The sequence below is a fragment of the Capricornis sumatraensis genome, chromosome 20 (genome assembly GCF_032405125.1).
Source record: "Capricornis sumatraensis isolate serow.1 chromosome 20, serow.2, whole genome shotgun sequence".
Lineage (NCBI taxonomy): Eukaryota > Metazoa > Chordata > Mammalia > Artiodactyla > Bovidae > Capricornis > Capricornis sumatraensis.
This window is the reverse complement of record NC_091088.1, coordinates 13997393-14018778: the sequence shown is the minus strand read 5'-3', so window position 1 is coordinate 14018778 and position 21386 is coordinate 13997393. Positions and strand designations below refer to the sequence as shown.

The following is a 21386-nucleotide window of genomic DNA, read 5'->3' as shown; positions in this document are numbered from 1 at the left end:
GCTGTGACTGACAATGCTGCTATAAACCTCCTCGTACCTGTCTTCTGATGGATGTAGCCCAGCGATGAGGGGCTGCGTCCCAGGGTTCACTTTATGCTTAGCGTCATGCAGGCTTCAGTTTGAGGCACCCTCTCGGGTGACTGAAGTGCCCCCAGGGTTGCAGACCACGTGAGTGCCACCTCTGGCTTCTTTCATCACAGCCCTGACCTCGCCGCTCGCTTTCTCACTCCCCGCCCCCTCCGTCCACTGTTTCACCAGCCACTTGGAGGGCGGGAGACTGGCCGCTTCACTCTTGTGCCCTCAGCACCTGGCACCCCATGGACCCTCACTAAACGAGTGTTGAAGGGCAGGGGACCTCGGTGTGGGAAGAGTGGTTAAGACTCCACACACCCAATGCAGGGGCCCTGGGTCGATCCCCAGTCAGAGAACTAAGACCCTGTGTGCTGGGTGGCACAGCCCAAAGGACCCCCCCACCCCCCCACCCCCCCCCCCCGCCAAAAGAAAAGGACGAGAGAAGGGTGAGGGCGGCCACTGCTGCCTGTAGGTCCTCTCTGTGCAACAGAGTGCGTGGTTTGTAATCCTGGTTCTTTCTCCTGGGGGGATCTGGGAGAGAAAGTCCATTCTGCTTCCTGGTCAGGGAATCCCTGCTCCAGGGCACCCAGGCAGAGCCGTGGAGACTCAGAGGGAAAACTCTAGGGGGTGCCATCTCCTGCTCCTGCCCCCGAGACCTGAGTCCCAGCTCGGGTGTCCACGGAGTGAGCCGGGGAGGGAGGCGCTGCGGGAGCAAAAGGAGCCTGAGAGTGTGCGACACCCCTGATGCGCCTCCTGCTTCCGGGGTGGCCTGTGTTCAACACGCATGTGCACCAGCTCCAGAGGTGCAGGCTGTGAGGCCAGGGCACGTGACCACCTGTGTGCACGGGGAAGCTGGAGACAGCTGTATCGGCTGTGCACTACTCTTAACCGCCTTCTCTCTTTCTTTTTGAAAACCATAAGCTGCTGTAGAGCATGAAACAGGCACTCAGGAATGACCAGCAGGACATCTTCATGTTGCCCAGCTCACTCAGGCTTTCAGTGATGCTCCACTGCCTCTTCTTTAAGGACTGAAATACATTCCTGTGGTGGCCCTGTCTCTAGTGGTGCCTGGAAACGATTGGGCCCTCTTGGAGTTGTGCAGTGCACCGCCTGAACAACTGGACAGGGCTGCTGCTGCAGATGCCAAATGTGCCCTGCACGTCATATCTTCCCTCATGACCCCAGAGATCACCATACGAAGTTCATATGACTAATGGGATCCACATCACTCTGCATCCTAGGAGCCAACCTCGACCCGGGAAGAATGGGAGCTGGTAACTACCCACCCCGGCGTCATCATCCCTCAGGGGGAGGGCTCTGAGAACGCACTCAAGGGCCTCCCGGGCTCCCTCCCATGGCCTTCAGGGGGTTAGCTCCCTCACAAGCCGACGCACCCAAGCCCTGGGGGACCCAGGACAGTGGCTCTATCACGCCTGCTTCCCGTCACACGGGCCTGAGGCTGAGAAATCTCCACTGATGCTCCGGCGCCGGCTTTTCCGGTCGCATCCTGGGTCTGGGCCCCGGCACCAGCGAGCATGGGGGTTTGCAGGCGCACTAGGGGCAGCTCCCCTGGAAGCCACTCCACTCTCCTGGCTGGCCAGGAGTGCACAAACCCCCATCCCTGGAGAGAGCGTGTCCCACCCAGGCCCTCCTGAGGCCGAGGGCACTGACCTGTTGATGAACTCTTCGTAGCAGGAGTAGATGGCGGCCAGGCACACAGCCACCAGGTTGGGCAGGACCCGGGGATGGGGGCAGTGCCCCGTGGGGCCGTGCATGCTGGAAAAGAGCAGAGGGCCTGTGAGCGGGGGGCTGTGGGGGCACCGCCCAGGGCAGGGAGGCGGGGGCTGGGACAGGTGGCCCCGGTCCTCTGAGGGGAAGTGGTAACCCTGGGACCTGAGTCCTGGGCCCCGCTGTGCACAGGCATGAGGGCCAAGTTCCGGGCAGAGGATCCCTGGCTTCAGGGAGCCTGGGTTCCAGCCCAGTGGAGCACCTTGGCACACTTTGGAAACTCTCCACGCTTTCCTCAGCTCTGGGATGAGGACAACGGCCCCCTCCTCATTTCAGGACCCAATTCTCTAATTCAGGGGACGACGTCGCCTACAGGGGCCAGGCGGCCTGGGACCGACGTGTTTATGCCCAGTGGTTCTGTAAATGAGGATTCACAGCACCTCATTTTCCTGTCCACGTGGGCTGTTTTGAAAGAAAAAGTTATTATTGGCATCCTGGCCTGGCACGGGGTCTGGGCATGGCCCTCTCCAAGTGCCAGCCGCTGTCACTTACCACAGCTATCTCTGTGCCTGTTTTCTCATCTGCAAAATGGGTCTCGTACCCTCATTCCCAGTGCTGTTTGGGGCCTGGGGACAGTACCCAAAACATTGCTGGAAAAACGTCATGGCTGCTGGGGCTGAGAGCCTGAAACAGGTTCATAAACCATGACTGGGTGCTGTAAGGGGGCCCTGGAGTCCCCAGGGCTCTGGCAGAAGGACAGTCCTCTGGGTCTGGACATGCTTTGTGAGTTCCAGGTAATGAGTAGCTTTTGGAACCGGCTTGAACAGGCTATCGCAATTTTCTTTAAAAAATTGAGAAGAGTTGTGACGATGATCGCTAACGTTTCTGCCACGCTTAGGCCCCGTTCTTGATGTTTACATGTGTGAGTTCACCGAGTCCTCACGGTAACTGGATCACGTGGGTACCATAGTCCTTATCTTACAGATGAGGACACCGAGGCACAGAGAAAAGTTTTAAAAAATCAGAGCAAAACAACCCCTCTTCCCCCACCGCCCCGAAACCAGAAGTGACTGAGGATCTGACTTCCTCGAGGCCAAGTTTGGGAGGTGGCTGCTCAGTTCCCCGTCGAGGACTCTCCGGGGCTACCAGGAGAAGGTTCCCCACACCCCCAGCACCCACAGGAATACTCTCATCATTTAGGACTGCTGCCATTTCCTGAGTTCCTAGTGACCATCAGGCACTGTGCTGGGGGCTTCCTCAGATATCACCTGATTAATTGCACAAACAATCCCGGGAGATAACAGAGGAAAGAGGATCAGAGAGGCACAGCAACTGACTTGATGTCACACAGCAAGTGAGTGCCTCAGACGGCACATGGTCAAGAGGACCCAGGAGGCCCTTGTGGAAGATGAGGTGCCTGGGGCCTCGCAACGCCAGCAGCGCCTCTCCTGGGTGCAGGGGAAAGCTGGCCTGCCGGCCAGGAGCAGAGGGGCCCCAGACGAGAGACCCACCTCTGAATGAACTTCTTCACCACCTCCATCCCTGCGTTCAGCTCGTTCAAGGCAAGGATGTACTCCTGAGTAAACAGCCTCAGTCGCGGGCACTTCCCAAAGTCCTGCAGGGAGCGCAGAGGGCAGGGGTTGGGAGGAGAGCAGAAGAGGTCGGGGGGGGGGTCCCACTCTGCCCCGGGTGTGTGAGCAATGGGGGGCCGCCAGCGATGCCCTCCTCCTAGAAGCACACACGTCTTCCGCGTGCAGGAACGGGCCTGCTCACCCCCGAGCTCACGCCCTTTCATGGCTGCCTGCGGAGCTCGGAGATGACCTGGCACAGGAGGGTCCCAGGCACTGGTCAGCCACCCTGCGATGGGGCAGGGGTCAGCACGCCACCCAGTCGTGCTGGGAACACAGCCCAGCTGGGCTGCGTGGGGGCCCGCTGATGCCCAGCTGGCCTCCAGCTGTGACCACAAATGCCCTTTCTGTAGCCCCCAAGGGATTCTGGGCCCCCTGCTTCCTGTGCATGTGGGCGTGAGTGCCTGAGAGCTGTGGCCTGCAAGGCAGGTGTGTGCCCTGGATGGGGAGTGTATGTAGGGAGGTGGCTGCTAAGTCCAGGGTCAGCCCAACAGGGGTGGGGCAGGAAGGAGGAATCACGTGCCCAGTGTGAAGAGCCGAACAGGTGGTTGGGGCAGGCGAGTGTAAGCCGGGAAAGGACTGCGCCCATTACCACGTCATGTTAGGGACCTGGCGTCGGGCTTGTGAGCCCACGAGCTGGGGTGCCAACAGTCAGGAGGGCCGGTCCGGGTGGCGACAAGGCTGACCAGCACGACCTCAGTGGGGAGCCTGGCAGTCTCCAGGCTCCTCGGCTTCTCCTCCAGCCCTCACTCAGAGGAACCCACTTAACAAAAAGCAACCTGGACCAAGACTCTAATCTAAATAGAGCCCCTCAGGACTTGTCCTGTGGATCTCACGGATCCCACAGGCCCTGGGGAAAGAGCTCGGAGTAGGATGTGGCCTGCCGCCTCCTCCGGCCAGCTCACAAGGCGGGTTTTCAGACCTGCCTGGTACTCTGCACCTGCAGGGAGGGGCTGAATTAGGTTCCCCAAGGGGTCGGGGCTCATCTTCTCCCATCCCGCCTGCTAAAGTTATGCCCCGGCATGAGGAGGGCAGCAAAAGCCACAGAGAAAGCTCAGAAGGAATCTAAACACGTGCATATGTGTGTGCGTGCACATATGTACCTACGTGCACACATGCACACTGGGCTTGAAGACGGGGCCCCTGCCTGAAGCCTGACTGTGCTTTCACACCTAGGTGGACGCCCGGAGTCCCTGGAAGAAGGGCAGCAGGAACGCCCCTCCCTGGGCCCACTGTCCCGCCCTGCGCAACAAGGGCTGCAAGAACTCATCTCCAGGACCCTTCCACCCATGAGGTTTTATGATTCTATGAAAACTGCTTCCATTAAGCCCTGCTAAAGATAGCTGCCATTATCATCCCTATTAGATTTCTGCAGAGCCAAGGTCATTTTTAACATTACAGATTGGCCTGGTGGCCTTTGAATGTGTGGGTGAGGGACACCTCACCTCTTTGGCAAAGTCGAACATGCTCCCCTTGGAAAGCAGGAGGTCTGATCAGCCAGGGGTCCACCAGGATCACGGCCACATCTTCCTGCCACTTTGGCTACAAGAACACGCCAGTGAGTGGCAGGTGGGCACAGGGACTGTGATCATTCTTAAGGAGGCAGTGAACACATCGTTTAGAATCTCCAGGGGAACGTACTTAACTACTGCTTCCATATCTAAATTTTATTGCGGCCCAGGCAGCAACACTCTGAGATTCTTAACTTAGGTTCGGCCTGCTCATCCATGAGATGGGACACACGATATACTGATAAGAGTTGCGCTCGCAGTATAGGAACTGCAGAGTAGGAGCACTCCAAAGGCACCACGGGGCAGGTGCGTGCGTGCATGTGTGCGTGTCCCACCCCATTTCCACAATGTTCTGGTGTCCCCTCAACGAGAAACACTGCACACCGGCTGAAGCGACATCAGGGTTCACACTGTGCTAACAGGTCCGTGGCTGGCGGCCAGCTAGGCACACTCACTGGCCAGTGAGTGACCAGGCGCTCCATGTCAGCTCCCAAATGGTGTCCCGGCTGATCACTGAGCTTTAGGGGGTGTCATGTGGGGGACACCGAAGGCTCGTGGTGCTTCCCACATGGGGTGTGAGCCACAGTCACGTTCGTCTCTCCTGCAGGAGGGCCTCACTCCCGACCCGGTCCTGTCTACAGCTCTCCTCACACAGTTCGGTGTGTCATCAGTGGACTTAAAGAGCAAGTGGGACTGTGAAGCTTTATAGCATCCCTGGACGCCGGGACCACAGGGGGCAAGTTCTATAAACATGAAGAGAGGGTTCTTGCCTGAGGGATCCTGGGCTCTGCCAGACCACAACAGATGCTATAAATTCTGGGTCTGCCCTGTAGCTGTTCTGATTTTCATCCAGAAAATTACATGGTCAACACTCCGGGCCCATAAAACTAACCAGACATAAGGGAGACGCTGTACGGTCAAGCCTTGGGAGGCTGCCTGAATTTTGACGTTTTCCCCGGAAGTCAGACGTCCTAGGAGAACCCTTATTAAGTGCTTCTGTACCTGAGCAGGGTGGACCTGGCCAGGGACGCCCGGGGGGGTGGCTCCATCCCTGACAAGTGTGATGAGATGAGGTCCTTTCCCAAAGGAACTCCAGCACCTTTGCTCTGGGTTCCGAGAAAGCGTGACCCTCACCTCACACTACATCCACGGTGACTTTAAAGTTAACAGTCAGGGACCCTTTTCTCCCAGCTGGCCGAAGCCAGAGCACCCTTGAAGTGATTAAAGCCCAAACCAGGCAGAACACCTCTCACCCCCCACCCCCCAGCAGAGTTTCTTTCTTAGTCCTGGAGAAGGACTGGATGGAGGGGACCCACCCCCTGTGCTCAGAAAACAAGAAATACATGTTCGTCTCAGGCCACAGAGGAGCGCTCTGAAACAAGCCAGAGTTCAGCGGCGGTGTGCGATCGATCAGGCAGAGAGTTTGCACAGCACCAGCACGGTTGCCCGCTCGTGGCCTCCTGGAGGAAGATTCTGAAGCTGCTCTGGGCTCCGCGGACGAGTGCTGCGATCGACTAAGGATGTCTGCCCTCGTGTGGGATGCGGGGGCGCAGTGCCCATGTCCTGTGTCTCCACCCCTGACTTGGGAAGGGGGTGGGCTGCATCCTTCTCTTTGGGGGCCCGGTGTCAAGGCAGGAAAGCTCCCTCACAGATCAAACTGTGAGCAGGTCACCCTTCTTCAGAGCCGCTTTCACACCTGCCCACGGGGTCCCGGAGTGGCCCACGGGGCTCTCTGGGTCTCCTCATCCACTGCCCACGGGGCTCCAGAGTGGCCCACGGGGCTCCGGAGTGGCCCACGGGGCTCCCTGGGTCTCCTCGCCCACTGCCCAGGGGGCTCCGGAGTGGCCCACGGGGCTCTCTGGGTCTCCTCGCCCACTGCCCACGGGGCTCCGGAGTGGCCCACGGGGTCCTGGAGTGGCCCACGGGGCTCTCTGGGTCTCCTCGCCCACTGCCCACGGGGTCCCGGAGTGGCCCCACAGGGCTCTCTGGGTCTCCTCGTCCACGGCCCACGGGGTCCCGGAGTGGCCCACGGGGCTCTCTGGGTCTCCTCGTCCACGGCCCACGGGGTCCCGGAGTGGCCCACGGGGCTCTCTGGGTCTCCTCGCCCACTGCCCACGGGGCTCCGGAGTGGCCCACAGGGCTCTCTGGGTCTCCTCGTCCACTGCCCACGGGGCTCCGGAGTGGCCCACGGGGCTCTCTGGGTCTCCTCGCCCACAGGCCGTCAGGAGAGCCGCGGGGGATGATGCAGCGGAGTGTCACTCGGCTCCGAGAGGCGCTCCGTGGCTAGCTGAGAGCAGGCGTCACTTGCTCCGGTTCCCCGCTGCGTTCCTGGGGCCAGTCGGCCAAGTCTGCTCAGCCCAGCCTCTCCGCATGCAATGCAGAGAAAAAAACCTCATCCAGGGCTGTTCCCACTGGACTGAGGTGAGACTGCAGAAGGGCTGGCGGGTTATGGGAGCCTGGACCACTGAGTGTGCAATGAAATGCTACCTCTGTGCTTTTAAAATGAACTACAGGGCAGACTTGGCGTGGATTTCCTCACGGTCCCCCCATGCCCTTTTCCTGTCCAGGGATCCCCTCCTGAACACCTGTGACACTGAGTCGTCAGGTCCCTTGGGGCCTCGAGGCTGTGATCACTTCTCGGACTCTCCTTGTGTTTGAGCCCCTGGCCGTTCAGAGGACCGTCGTGTGGAATGTTCCTCAGCTGGGACTGGTCTGAGGCTTTTCTCATGATCAGACGGAGGCGGAGGGTTGGAGAGAGAAGACCCCTGCGGGCCGGGGCCCTCCTGCTCACATCACAAAGGGTGCCTGCCACACTGTGACTTCTCATTGTTGACCTTGACCTCGCCTAGCAGTCTGAGGTCACGATCGTCAGGTTCCTACACCACATGGCCCTGCTCCCCACTTCCATGGATACTGCTCCCGGCAGCCCCCTCCTACGGTGTGAGGGGCTCACCCCACCTCCTCGAGGGCAAGTTTCCACAGGTATTATCTGAGATGCTATACACACGAGACCTATCTCTTCTCCCCCGACCACGTTATTTTTGTCATTCTTACTGTGCAAAGATTCTTCCTGTTGCCTTTTACCTGCAAAGCATAGAGCCAAGCAGGGCAGGCTGCACGAAGACCCCGACTTGCAGTCCCAAGTCCAGTCCCCCAGTCCTTGGCCGCCAGCCCCATCTCCTGGTTTTTTGGGAAAAGTGAGACTGGAAGCTCACGGCCCTCAGTGGGCTCTACGGTGGGGGGCCCTGGCAACTCACCATGTTATGCTTCAGGATTCTCTGGACCACGGGGGTGAACACTTCGATGACCACCATGGACCGGGGCCGCTCTCTGCAGTGCTGGGGAGACAGCAGGGCACGGTCAGGGCCAAGCCTGGCGGGGTCCAGCAGGGGCCCCGGGAGCCCTGACCACGGGGGCCCAGCTCCCCTGCCCGGGACCCCCTGCTCCACACTACTGTATGGCTTTCTGCTCCCTCTGGGGAGAGTAAGAAAAGTGGGCAGGGATGGGACCTCCTGCTTGCGCTCTGTTTTGATCTGACAGTCTGCGGTTGTTTCCAGTGGTACAGACAATCCTATTTAACAGGACAGTCTTATCACACAGTCCTGTTTAACAGGGTGAGATTCTTGCAGTAAGAGTCTCTTGAAAATCGGGGGCTAGTGTTTGGATGCCAGAACCTCGGAAATTCCGTGATTCTTCTGTTGAGGGCTTTGAGAGTAAGCTCTCAGCGTATTTCTCTCACTGGCATGGGATTTTGTTTTTCAAAATGAAATTGAAGGCCCTCGGGTGGAGCAGATGGGACCCGTTGCTCCAACACATTTAAATCTGCCGGGGCCTGAAGGCGCTGTTTCCAGAGGTCCTGGACTTGGGATGTGAGAAAGCAGGGCTATCCTGGACAATCCTTCATAAACAAACCCTCCCCAGAACTTGGGGTCCTGGCTTCCAAGAACTAGTGGGCCCCCAGTGCCCGCCTGGCCACGCCACACCTGTCTCACTGGTGTACACAGACCATACCCCCACGAGCTTGGGGAAGAGGGTCGGCAGGAGGAAGACCAGAGGCGCTGGACGAGCGGCAAACCCAGGCCCAGAGACTGTCCAAGGACATCAGATCACTGCGCCAAAAATCACCCGGCTAGGGGCCAAGGAGGACGGCCTGCTGGCCCAGCCCCGAGGCTGCCAAGGTGCACTCTCGGGCGAGGGGTAACTGGTCCCGACGTGCTCTGGGCGTGTTCTGTGCGAACCCCACCGCGAGGCTGGCACTAGGTCCCTGGGAGCAGAGATCCTGCTCCGAGGCTCCTCCAAGCTCACCTGCACCCCCACCACCCCATACTTGCCCGGCTCAGGGAAAGCCCCATGGCCAGGCTCCCACTGTCGGCCGACCGGTGCTCACAGGAGCCCTGGCTAATAAAAAGCCCAGCTGTGATGTCAGGAGCCAGAAAACGTGCTGCAAACTTCTCTCAAGATGGCCAGGAAGATACTCCCGGGAAAAGCTCAGTGCTTCCCCCTGACCTGTTGGTCTGGACCCTGGGCCTCACTTATCACCTGTCTGGTGGAGAGGGTTCCTAGCTCGTCTCCAACTCTGTCTGGGGCCCTGATCTGTTTGGGGAGGAGTCCGGGTTTCCAGGAAATTTCGCAAAACCAACCCCCGCAACGCACACACGGAGACAGGCTGCTTCCTGCAAACACAGCCCTGCTTCGGTGATGCCGTACCTTGCAGAAGAATTCACAGAGATCCGGTGGTGGATGGTTGTTTTCCAGCAAAGGAGCAATTGCCTGAAAGAGGAGGAACACACGTCAGTCGGAATCTCTCGGAAGGAATCGTAGGGGGGTGTGTCAACCCATGAGGGCTGATTCACGGTGGAAAACCCGACCTTCTGGTCGCTGTCTGGGCAGATAAGGCCAGTTATGTGAGCACTGCAGTAGGAGATGAAGCCATGGAAACTGAGGCTCTGTTCATAGCAGCAACAGGCAGGCTGAGCCACAGGCGGAGACAGAGCCCAGGGTTTTACTTGCCTGGGGCTGTGCTGTTCAATATAGTAGCCACTGGCCACGTGTGAATCTTACCATTTTAAGTGACATGGGAGAAAACTTTTTTTTTTCGCCATGCCATATGGCTTGCAGGATCTTAGTTCCCCAACCAGGGATCGAACCTGCAGCAGAAGCACAGAGTTCTAACCACCACTGGACTGCCAGGGAAGTCCCAAGAAAATAATTTTTCAAGGCAATAAAAGTACAGTTCCTCAGTTATGCTAACCACATTTCAAGCGGTCACCAGTGTCATGAAGCCAGTGGCCAATGCCACGTACAGGGCAGACAGAGGACATGCCCATCAGCACGGGAAGCTCTCCCCCAGGGTGTGGGAAGGGGGTGGTGGGCTCCAAGCTGACCGCGAGGCTGAGCCCACCACCCTCGCGCCATCCCCCACCGCCACGTGGACCAATCACTACACTGGTGATAGTTTAACAGCCCACCACGAGCGACACCCCAGCAGCCGTTGCTGTAAGAGGCCACTTGTCTGTGCCGGGCTCCGGGCTGTGTCCTGTCATTCACTCTTCACTACGCGCTGGGAGGCGGGTGTGCGTCCTGCCCTTTCCTTAGAGAGGTGACGTCTGCAGCCCAGGGTCACATGATTAGGAGATGCTGGAGCCAGATGTGAACCCTCGAGTGTGACCCAAGAGCCTGAACTATTCACCAGCTGACTTCTCAGCCGGAGCTCTCCACAGGACCGGGAAAGGGGGCAGTGAGAGACCCCAAGTAAGCCAGGCCCACGGTTCGGGCTCTGCACCTCGTTTTCAGAAGCTCAGCGCCTGGCCTGCTGGATGGGGATGCTCCGCTGCCCAATGTGGGTGACCACAGGAGAGGCCGGGTCGCAGCAGGGGGAGGGGTTGGGGCGAGGGGCTGCCCCAGGCCTCGAGTTACCGCCTGGCCCTCAGCCCCGCTCCCTACACTGATCTCTGGGAGGGGGGACCACGAGGCAGGGTGGAGCCCCTTGGCTCCAGCCCCTTCCATCAAGCTGGGCACCCCCTTCACAGGAATGAGTCAAAGAATGATGGAGTGGGAACAGATTAAGGGTCCACAGTGGGCGTCAGGCGTGGGCCCCACGCTTCCATGCCTATTATTTCACTTGAGCCTCATGACAACTCTGTGAGGTCAAACGGGAGTGATTTCCACTTGCACAGATGAATAGACAGAGGGCTGGGGAGGGTATTACAAGCCCTGCCCCAGTCACAGAGTGCTGATCATTTTAGATCGTAGTATTAAAAAGAAGACTAAATGTTCTTGTGGAATCTTTCCCAGTTAATTACTCCGGCAGCCCTGCAGGAAAGGCTCTGTGGTCACCCCATTTCACAGATGAGAAGACTGAGGCTCAGAGCGTCAAGGCAGTTGAACGGAGTACAGGGTAGACCAGGGGTTTTCCCCGGGGTTGCTTTGTCCCCCTCCCAGGGGGCATTAGCATGTCTGGAGACAGTTTGATCGTCATGACAGGGGGATGCGACCGGCATCCAGGGGGTTGTGGCCAGGGATGCTGTGACGTCCTACGATGGGCGGGACAGCCCCCACCATGAGAAACCGTCCATGCACAAACGTCACTAATGCCGAGGGCAAGAAACTCCAGGTTAGACGTGCAAGAAAGGACTTATGAGAATCTCCAAGACATGTCGTTAAGTAAACAAACCAAACACAGAACAACACATTCAGCTTCACATCATTAATGTTAAAAGCAAAATATAAACATACAACCGTATCTCTCTATATGAGTTTATCACCCCCTGAAATGCCCCAGGGCTGGGATGGGATGAAATCTTTTTCTTTTTGTTTTTAAAACCAGTGAAAATATACTCATGAAATTCTTAAAGATATTCTTTAAGTAAAATTAAAAGCTCTTCATTATTTGCCCAAGGTCTCAGCTGGTATGAGGTTGGCCCAGGGTCTACACTCGCCTCTGAACTTGAACCATACTTGGCTCTAAGCCCACGCTCTTCACCAGCATGTGGGAACCCTGCCAGGGTCTGGACCCCAGGTCCACGATTGTCCAGTGACAGGCCAGCTCTTACCAGCCAACAATTACCTACAGCACTGATGTCTGACTGATAGCTGAATAAAACCAACTCAAATTACCTGTGAAAGTATTTCTGAAAACTAAGTACATTATAAAAAAAATACCTAATACCAATCCCCATGGGGAGAAGACTAATTGTCAACAGGTCAAATCGGATCATGTGATTGCTGGAATGAAAAGGAGGCGACAGAAGGCTGTGTGGTTATTTTAACAGCACTGGTCACAGAGAACATTGAACACGAGAGAGGCTGCAAAACGGTGGGCTCAGGGTCAGACCTCGAGATCAAATTCTTTCCCGTTCTCAGGCTTCCCCGCTGAGCAGGGAAACAGCCCAGTGCAATTAAGGGGTCAGCCGGCCAAATTAGCTGGATAAACGCAGCCCAGATTTCTCAGATCAAAATTCCTTTCCCAGGCTCCTCCCAAGTCCAAGGCCCTGACCCTGCTTCGGGAGACAAGGTGCAGAGTGGGACCCGGGGTGCTGCCAGCCGAGAGGGGAAGACGCCGGCGCCTTGCTCGGTCACCGCCTGCTTCTCCAACAGACAGAACTTCTTGGCCTTTGCCCGTGCTGGGCTCCCCGCCTGGACTGCCTTGCCCTGGGAGCATCCTATCCCCTCGTCAGGACTCCAGCTCCCTCACCTCCTCCTTGAAGCCCTCCGTCATCTTCCCCCCAGTCCCCCTGTACTCCCCTAACTCCCTGGAAGCAGCTCCAGCCCAGCCCACGTGATTCCCGGACTATCTGCCACGCCCCCCAGCACACAGAAATCCCTCAATGGCGGCTCTGCTGGTGGAAGAGAGACCAGTGTCTGGCACACACTTGTACTCATGGGTCAACAGATGTCTGTTAAATTAAATTATTAATTGACAGCATGCCAGAGAAACGAGGTGGTGGGGAGGCCCAGGTAGATGCTGCCCCTGTTCTAGCAAGAGAAGGCGAGGGGTGGTCAGGGCAGAGCGTGGGGAAAACCTCTACATTCAGAGTGGACACTCAGCAAGCAGCTGCGGTGAGTGACTCCGTGGGGGGACCTCCACAGAAGCTTCTGCCTTTACGCTCTGTGATTAAAATGCAATTCAGAGGGGCACGGTGTCTGGGATGTTGTCCTTGTATCAAAAGCTGTACCCACGGGACATCCTGGGCAGACGAATATTCCAGACCCTTTCCTAGGCATACAGAGCTCTGCCTCTCACTTCCATCTCAAGTTCTGCCTTCCTGCTTCCCGCTGCCTTAACGTTTCGTGCTCCAGCAAAGCTGACGTGTCCAGAATATCCCATGTTGCTTAAAATCTCTGTTTACACTTTGCTTTCTCTCTGGAAAGACTTTCCTCTGTTTTCCCATCTGGCAAACTCCTATTGATTCTTCAAAGCCCAGCTCAGAACCTCACTGCCTCTGGGAAGCTCTCTGGCTTCTTTCCCAGGTGAGTTCACAACTCCACTTTCCAGGTAACAAGCCTCTATCTCTGCAATGATCTCATTTACCAGATGAAGGACTCCTTGGGAGCAGGGGCTGTTTTCATTATCCATGAATTCAAACACACAGCACAGGGCCTGGCACCCAGAAGGGGCAACTTCTTTTCTTTCTTCTCTCTGGTGAGAGTCACACTCGTAGCTTAGAATCACCCAGGAAGGATGTTTCACCTCAAACACGCTTACAGTCATAGTCAAGGCCCAGAGACTATCCCTCACTTTGCACATTAGAGGGAATGAAATCCGGGTTCTATGTGTGGATTAATCAGGAGACAGGTCCTGGGGCAAGAAAGAACAAGTTTACCTTTCAGCTAATGGGGTGACGGCTGAGAATACATTATAGGGTCTCTGCCATCTCCTGCCTCTGACTCTGCACAGCAGACTCAAGAAGAAGGAGGTGATTAAGACACATTTGCTACAGGCCTCAGAGACTGATAATTACCACCCCCTCCCATCAACTGGGGCTCTGACATGTGCAAAGACAGGAGGGAGGCATGTCTGGCCTAACAGAAGGGATGAAACTGAGCAAGGCCGCCGTGCTGGGAGATGACAGTGGTGCCCGGGGGATCCACTGAGACCCGGGTAGGGCTGCGGGTGCGGGAGAGGGGCGAGGCAGGTGGCCGCCCAGGACTTACCACGATGATGTTCTCGTGTTCCTGGGTGGTCAAGTTTGTGTTCTGAAGGGCGAGCAGGGAGGCCGGGAGGAAAACAGAACAAGACACACGGTTAGTAAGAGGGAACATCGGTATCTCAAAGGGCCACATGGTTCCAAAGCCGCTTTCAGCCTCTTGGACAGAGGACGGTTGCCACTTTTTCTTAATTAAACAGATCAGAAGCTGATCAAAGTCACAGTCGGGAAGCGGGGGGGTGGGAGGAAGCACAGCCTTGGGGCAGGGATTAGAGAGCTCCAAGTCTGTTTCACCAGTGGAGTGACACGCCCTCGGGGAGTCACTCCTCAGTGAGACGGTTTCTCCGTCCATAGATGGAGTCCACTTTGGGCTTAAACCTGTGCTCGGTCCTTTTCATGGCCACGCACGCTACCTGGAAGCCTGGAGGCAGGTGCATAATAAAGACACAATAAGCGTGTAGAACACTCTGTCAGCCAGTCTTTGAGAAGTATTTCAGTGGTTCCCCAGCTACGTTCCCAGGGAACACTAGTGTTCCACGATGTTGGCCCAAGATGGTTTAGCTATGTTAAAATTCTAGCGACTAACCTGCGAAAGTATTAAGTGGAATGCATTAAACTTACTAAATTCTTAGGGTTTTTTTTTTTCCTCTCCTCCCTATCTGGAATTTTTTTACACAACTGGTACCTGTGACCACCATCCTGTGTATAAGAGGATGTGAATGAGGAAAGAGACAGATATGCAATAAACAAGAGACTGTGAGAAACTTCAAACAGAGTCTCATCTGTTTCGCTAGCCTCCTGCTGTGTTCCGCTCCGAATGTCTCCGTGGATGCAGATTTTCACCCGTGTCGACTTTTTTTCCAACAGGTGTTCATAACGCACCTCCTCACTGGGCAGTAAATGGCAAGACCGACACGGTCCCCGAATTCTGGAAGGAGCCCCACGGACTGAACAGGTTTAAGGAGTGTCTGGTATCGAACGCGTTTACCCCAGTTGAAGCGAAGGAAAAGCGAGGGAGCTATCCTTCTGCTTTGGTCCAGGCAGCTGGCCGCCGAGGGAGATGGGGTGAGCACCGGGAGCATCCCGGTTCCCATGGCGACCGCCAGACCCGTGTGCCCAGGGTCCAGACCACGCAGGGGGGACGCTGCTTGGACTCGAACACCTTTTCTTTTTGTGGACGTGGGTGGAGTCTGAGCAGCCACGGATGGCAGATTTTTAACCACCGGCCGTTTCTCAGCCAAGGTCAGGTAAAAAGCCTGGCTTTCGCAGCTCTGCTCACCACCCCTCAGGTGCTGTGTTGGGGCTCCGCAACACTCCTTCCACCCGCTTCCTGCGCCCGTGACAGGTTCTATGGCCAGGGGCTTGCCCGGCGGCGGGGATGACGGGGTGGAGTGGGGCCGTGACCCCGTCTGCCCTGTCCCTGAGCTCCTACCCCCCACCAATGAGCTGCAGGGCTCAGGCCACACGAGGGCCAGTTCCCCCTTTCGGGCTGCTGTGGGCACGCCGAAGGGACCACTGGGCCTCACAGCCCCCACGGACGGTTCCAGCGAGAGTCTCCAGCAGTCACGGGTGTGTCTCTTTGGTTCCCGTCGCCAGTGACAGCGCTTGCCCTTCTCAGGGAGCCTTCTCTCCACTGAAGCCCTTCCTGACCCTGGGTGGGGAGTGCTCACTAACAACCACTGTGTTGAAGGGGACAACTGTATGCCACACAGTGTGGCCACTCCACACACTTGACCCAACAAAAGCCCGGGAGGCAGGGGACACCGGCTTTCACAGGCTCATCCTCCTTCTCCCTTCTTGGGATCCTGCCTGCCTTCGGGCTGATTTGGTGATGATGCCTGGAGCCTCTTAGGAGGAGGAGGCTTGGGCAGCAACTTAAGTAAAGAGAACGAAGAATTTAGTCTACATGCTCGAAACAAAAATGGGCAAGGAGTGGGGAGAGCTTGCTTTTCCAGCCATCCCCTCTATGTATCCAGCTGATGGTGCTGAAGGTCAAGTTCACAGCCATCTCCCACCATGAGAGAAATGTGTTTATCAATTGGTCCCCGTATGTTAGGCACAAAGCCAGGCTCTGTGTACACATGAGGACATCTAATGCCTAATTCTAGGAAACGGGTGCTAATCTTAGCCCAACCCACTGAGAGACCTAGCTCCTTGTGTAAGGCCCGTGAGCTCCTGAGGGTAGAACCACGACTCGTGGACTCCGCACACTGCTGCCCTAGGGGCCTGGTCCCTCGCTCACCTAAAAGCCTCCGCCAGTTCAGGTAACATCCCATCAGCCTTGCAGTGGGGCAGACCTGGGCCTGGGTCCTGCCCACCCCTCATCCAAGTGACCCTGGACAACCGACTTAATCCCGCAGAGCCTGCATTTGCGATTCCGTGTGCTTCCCGTGCAGGGTCGCTGCGAGAAATGTAAAGGGGCTGGTGTAAATCCCTGCCACCCTGATCGTCCCAGGGCACGTGCTCAGAGAACCTCGGTATCACTGGCAGAGGTGTGAATCTCACCGGAAGGGACGCCGCCTGGGCTGCAGCCCCAGCTCTTTCCCTCGCCAACGGCTGCTCTCATCAGTATATCGGGGACAGTGTGGGCCCCCTGCCTGACACCCAGCAGGTGCAGAGCAGATACAAGCTTCTTCCATTTTTGTTTCTCTAAATGCCTTCGTCTCTCTACCCTAGTGCTTGGGATCAGCTGACTCTGAGACCCTTGATCTAAAGCCTGCGAAGTGATGTGAAGTCCATGAGACTGTGGCCATGGGAACCACATCTGAGATGAGCAGGAAGTCCCAGCAGAGGCCGGTCACGGGGTCACCTGCCGCCATCCCCACCACATTGACCACGAGCCTGACTTAGAGATGGTGGCTGAGACCAGTGGGGCCGACGAAGTGGTCAGAGCGACTATGCGGTGGGAGCCAGGCCGCCCTTCAGGGTGGAATTTCCAGCCCCACGGCCTACTTGGCAGGTCACGCGGTGTCTCTGGGCCTCAGTTTCCCCATCTGTGAGATGGAGGCAGCGAGGCCCATCTCTCAGGGGGAATGTGAGTGTTAGATGGAAAGCGGCACCCGCCCGGCACATGACAGGTACATCCTGAGGGTAAGCTGCTCTGCTCTCTCCCGTGAGAAACCAGCCCGGGCCTGACGACTGGCCCCGCCCGCCATGCAGGCAGCCTGGACTCAAATCCCAGACTGTGACCGTGATCTGTTTCAGAGTCGAAGTCTAGACTCTCCTGTGGGATGCGGCTGGTCTCCCACCTGAGGACGGTCACACCCTCTGCCCACAGCCATCTCTGCCACGTACCTTTCACCGCCTGCCCCCACCACCCCCCAGGGTGGGGGACCCTCTCTCTTCAGCAGACGTGGAAGGCCTGGGCTGGTTTCCTGAACTGATGGGCAGTGACCAGCCTGCACCTGCGAGAGGGTGGAGGTTCTAGGCAGCAGGGACCTTGTGTGGGGTCTGGGGGGCTGCAGAGGAGCCACCCAGGGAACCAGGGCCACTCCCAGGGAAGAGGGGCAGAGAGACCACTCTGGTGGCTGTGCATAGCTGAGACCGGGAGTCATCAACCCCGGGGCCCCCGGGGGCCAGGGAGCAGATGAAAGAGGGCAGCACTGACCTCTGCGAAGCGCTCAGTATAGCACGGGGACAGCGGGAATGGTGAGACACTCCCGAGCGCCCCTCGCCCTCCATCGGGCAAGCCCAGCTAAGATCAGGCCTCACGTCCCTCTTCCCCGGGAGGGAGGCGACCGCCTTTATACAGGAGCCCGGGGCCACTCACAGCCTGGGGCTGCCTGGCGGAGCCTGAGGCTCGGATGGGTGGCGCTGCGCAGCCGCTGCCAACTGCTGCTGGGCGTTCTGATCATTTCTAAGGACAATCTGCAAAGTCCTCCTTTGCGGTGAAGCCTCTCAGTTTTTAAAACCCTGTGCGAGCTAAACAGAGTGTGGCTGTGGGCTGTGGGTGCCAAGGAGAGCAGGAAGCCACATCTGCCCAGAACCCCAGTGCTGGGGGTCGGGGAGACAGAGGCGGCCAGCGCCAGGTGGGGGGGGGGGGAAGGGCAGTCTGGGGGCTGCACAATGCGCTCCCACCCGGGATGAACGAGAGGATTCTGACAGCGGCCACCAGCCCAGCTCGGGTCCAAGGCCAGCCCCTGCCAGGTCCTGTCCCAAAGCAGGTCCTGGGACACGGTGGGGTGACAACCACTCTCCCCTCGACCTGACCTCCTTCTCAGCTCCCTCGTGTCACTGGGGGATGGCTCACCTCCTCCCACGACGACGGGGAGACAACACAAACTCGAATTCGATCTGCCGCTTGGCATGGGGTGGTGCTCAGCAGACCCCGTAAAATAATTAAACTTCAAAGTGTTGGAGGGGCTGGGGTGGGGGCGGGTGGCACAGAGCGGAATCAGGCCAAGCGGCCTTACCTCTGAGAGCAGTTTCGAGACGATTTCCAGTGGGGCCTGGTTGATGGAGTCGTCTTGCAGAGGGGACGTCAGAGCCATGTCCACCAGCGTCCGGATCTCCTTCAGGACGACCTCCCAACGGCTCGGGTTACTCAGGACTTTCTTGTATTTGTAAATCTTTTTCTGTTTGGGAGAGAGAAAGAGACCCACGCGTGTGATGGACAGGCCAGGGGTGGGCGAAGTATACAACACGATCGGTGACTCCGCTGCTTCAGGGTGGAGGCCTCCCTCCCTCCCCATCAGAATCCCATCCCGGAAGAACAGAGTCTTGCCCCAAGTCGGAGGTTGCGGCTGCAGACAGCCGGGCCTCCTGACCACTAGGAGAGTCATTTCTACTCTGCTTCCAGTGACCTTTTGAAAAGGATGAACATAGTTATCGGTCAGATTGCATCTTGTGCCAAACTCGTTCCCCAAGTATTCTAATGCAATCACAGCAGGAAGGTACTTTCTTTGTGTTGGAGGCAATGTTTCTGCTCACCTACGAGGCCACCTGGAGTGTGAGCAGCTGGGAAACCGGACAGACAGGCTTGGGGCCCGGAATTCAGCTCCAGCCAGGCAGGGACTGAGCCCAGAGTGGTCCTCAGACTGCACGTGGGGAGTAAGACAGTGCCTTCTCGCCTCTGCAACCAGAGCTGGGGAGCGGCTGGGGCAGGGGCCGGGCTGGTTCCGCCCTCTGACATCATGGAAACAGAAGCCCTCTCCGAAGGCTGAGGTCCCAACAGCTGCCTGCCTCGCTGCCGCCCAGCTTGCCTGGGAGCCTCTCTTTCTAACTGGATAAACTCCTTCATTAAGTGTCCCGCTCCCTGGGGAAAACCTAATTTTAAAGTCACGGAGCCAGCAGCCAGCTGGGTGACACGTCACAGCCTCTGAGCCAAAGTCTGAACGAGGGGAGGAGGCAGCGAGGGTCTCACGCTGGCCCCCGAGGCCCAGAGGCAAGCTCGCAGGCCTCCAGCCTCTCCCTGACCACTGGGTTTCCCAGTTAACAAGGATGAAGGGTCTTGGACCCCAGGACCTAGAATGGAACATCTCGGGGACAAAGTCCACACTGGACTGAGCAGCGCACGGTGCTGAGTGAGGCGTCGTGGTGGAAACTCCCAGGCAGACTGTGGAATCAGATGGACCCGGTTCTTCCTATAAAGCGTTCCACCTCCTGAGCCTCAGTTTCCACTTCTGTAAATAACGCGTGAAAACGGCCTGTGGCCTCGTCCACTGAGTAAGCCTTATAAACCCTGGACCCGCGTGGTCCCCTCTCTGGACGGAGTTGTGCTCAGAAGCACAGTCCAAGGAGCACAACCACGCAACAGAGAGGGAACTCAGACGCTCAGCTGGTCTCCTGAGAAACTTGGAAGGGATGAAGCCTACAAGCACGGTGATCCAGACATCACAGCGTCCTAACTGTCTTTCTCCCGTTTTTGTTTTTTTCTCACACGCCACGGTCTTCTGGAGCCTCTTCCTTGCTAATCACGCCCGCCACCACCGCCATCCCCCACTCAGTGAACTCACACCTGGGAGTACTTGCCTGTCTTCATCCCAGCCCTCTCTCATGTATGCAGGCGGTCTGTCTCCTCCCCTCCCTCTCCCTCCACACACCCTCCACCTCCCCCACCTCCCTCTACTCTACACCCCCAGCTGCTGCCATGAAGACAGCCCAGCTCTCCTCAAGCGGGGTATGGAACAGAGTGGAGATGTTTACTTGCCAATCATGTTAGATCCTACAAGGGCCGGAAGAAACCATGGCAACTTGTCTGTGTGCGTGTGTGTGGGGGGCGGTGTTTATTGAACAGTACATACACCGTTGATGGGGATGACGGTGACTGGCAGTGTTCACCGAACACCGTTCTCTTGTGAGGAGGTGCACCCAGCTTCCCGAAGCTTCCCTGGGACGGTAACCAGCCTCAGTCCCAGCGACTGTCAGCCAGGAGCATAGCCAGGTCCAAGCAGACACACAGCGCCTGGAATCTCAGGCAGCAGAGATACTCTGCAAGGCAAGAACCTGACCCAGCCCTGAAGGCGAATGCTCCTTAGAGTTCTGGATGTTGCGGGTCGGCTCTGTGACCAGAGAATTGCTTAATTTTTTAAATGACCATGAGATGGCTGCAGGAACTTGCCGTGGATTAAGCCCCAGAGAAAACCACAGGGCGCACAGGCAAGTCTTCCCATGGTATACTCTAGATGGGCCTACGGTCTGGGCTTAGCGCGCTCTCTTCTAATCAGCTGCAGGTTATTTATTTTGGAAAGAATAATGACTTCATTCTTTATGTGAAAACAGGGCATGCTCACCGTGAGAAATGTAAACCATGCTGAAACACAGAGGAAAGGCTCAATGAGAAAAGGGCCTCAGAGACCCCGCCACCTAGAAATGGCCGTCGTTAACCTTCGGTGATCACTGTTCAGCTCTCCTTTAGACTTGGCCCGTGGGGGTTGGTGGCCGTGAGCGTGGTTCCCTCCGTCTCCGGGTACCCACACCTGGATGTCGCCAAGACTCCGGGATACATGGCCCAGGGGGAGGGCTCTCCGGGAGCCCCCAGCCCCTGCACAGCTTCCCATGAGCCCCCTCCCAGGCACGCCCAGCCTCGGGCTCACAGACACAGTCCTCCTCGAAGGACTGGGGGAATGACAGCTTTCCCACAGGTCCCTGCCCAGGCGGCATCCCCGCTGGATGTTCCCAGGGGCTGACGAGGACTGACGTTTAATGAGCACATACTGCGACCCGCCAGGCACCATGCAGGGCACTTCCAGGCATCAGCTCATGCCACCCTCCCGGTCACCCCAGGAGCCGGGGACCTGCCAGGGGCCCTGGGAGGTGATGGAGGGCACAGAAGAGCAGGTAGGGAGTGGGGCTGGGGGGAA

General features: G+C 57.5%; 1 protein-coding gene across 1 annotated transcript in view; it reads right to left on the bottom strand.

Annotated features, from left to right (window-relative positions):
* Positions 1-21386, bottom strand: part of CMIP (c-Maf inducing protein) — a 204679-nt gene that overhangs the window by 24667 nt on the left and 158626 nt on the right. The window contains exons 4-9 of the mRNA XM_068992204.1: positions 18498-18659; positions 14093-14134; positions 9647-9709; positions 8197-8277; positions 3312-3415; positions 1744-1848 (exon numbers count right to left, since the gene is read on the bottom strand). Coding sequence (XP_068848305.1) covers positions 1744-1848; positions 3312-3415; positions 8197-8277; positions 9647-9709; positions 14093-14134; positions 18498-18659 — 557 coding nt within the window. The remainder of the gene's footprint in view (positions 1-1743; positions 1849-3311; positions 3416-8196; positions 8278-9646; positions 9710-14092; positions 14135-18497; positions 18660-21386) is intronic.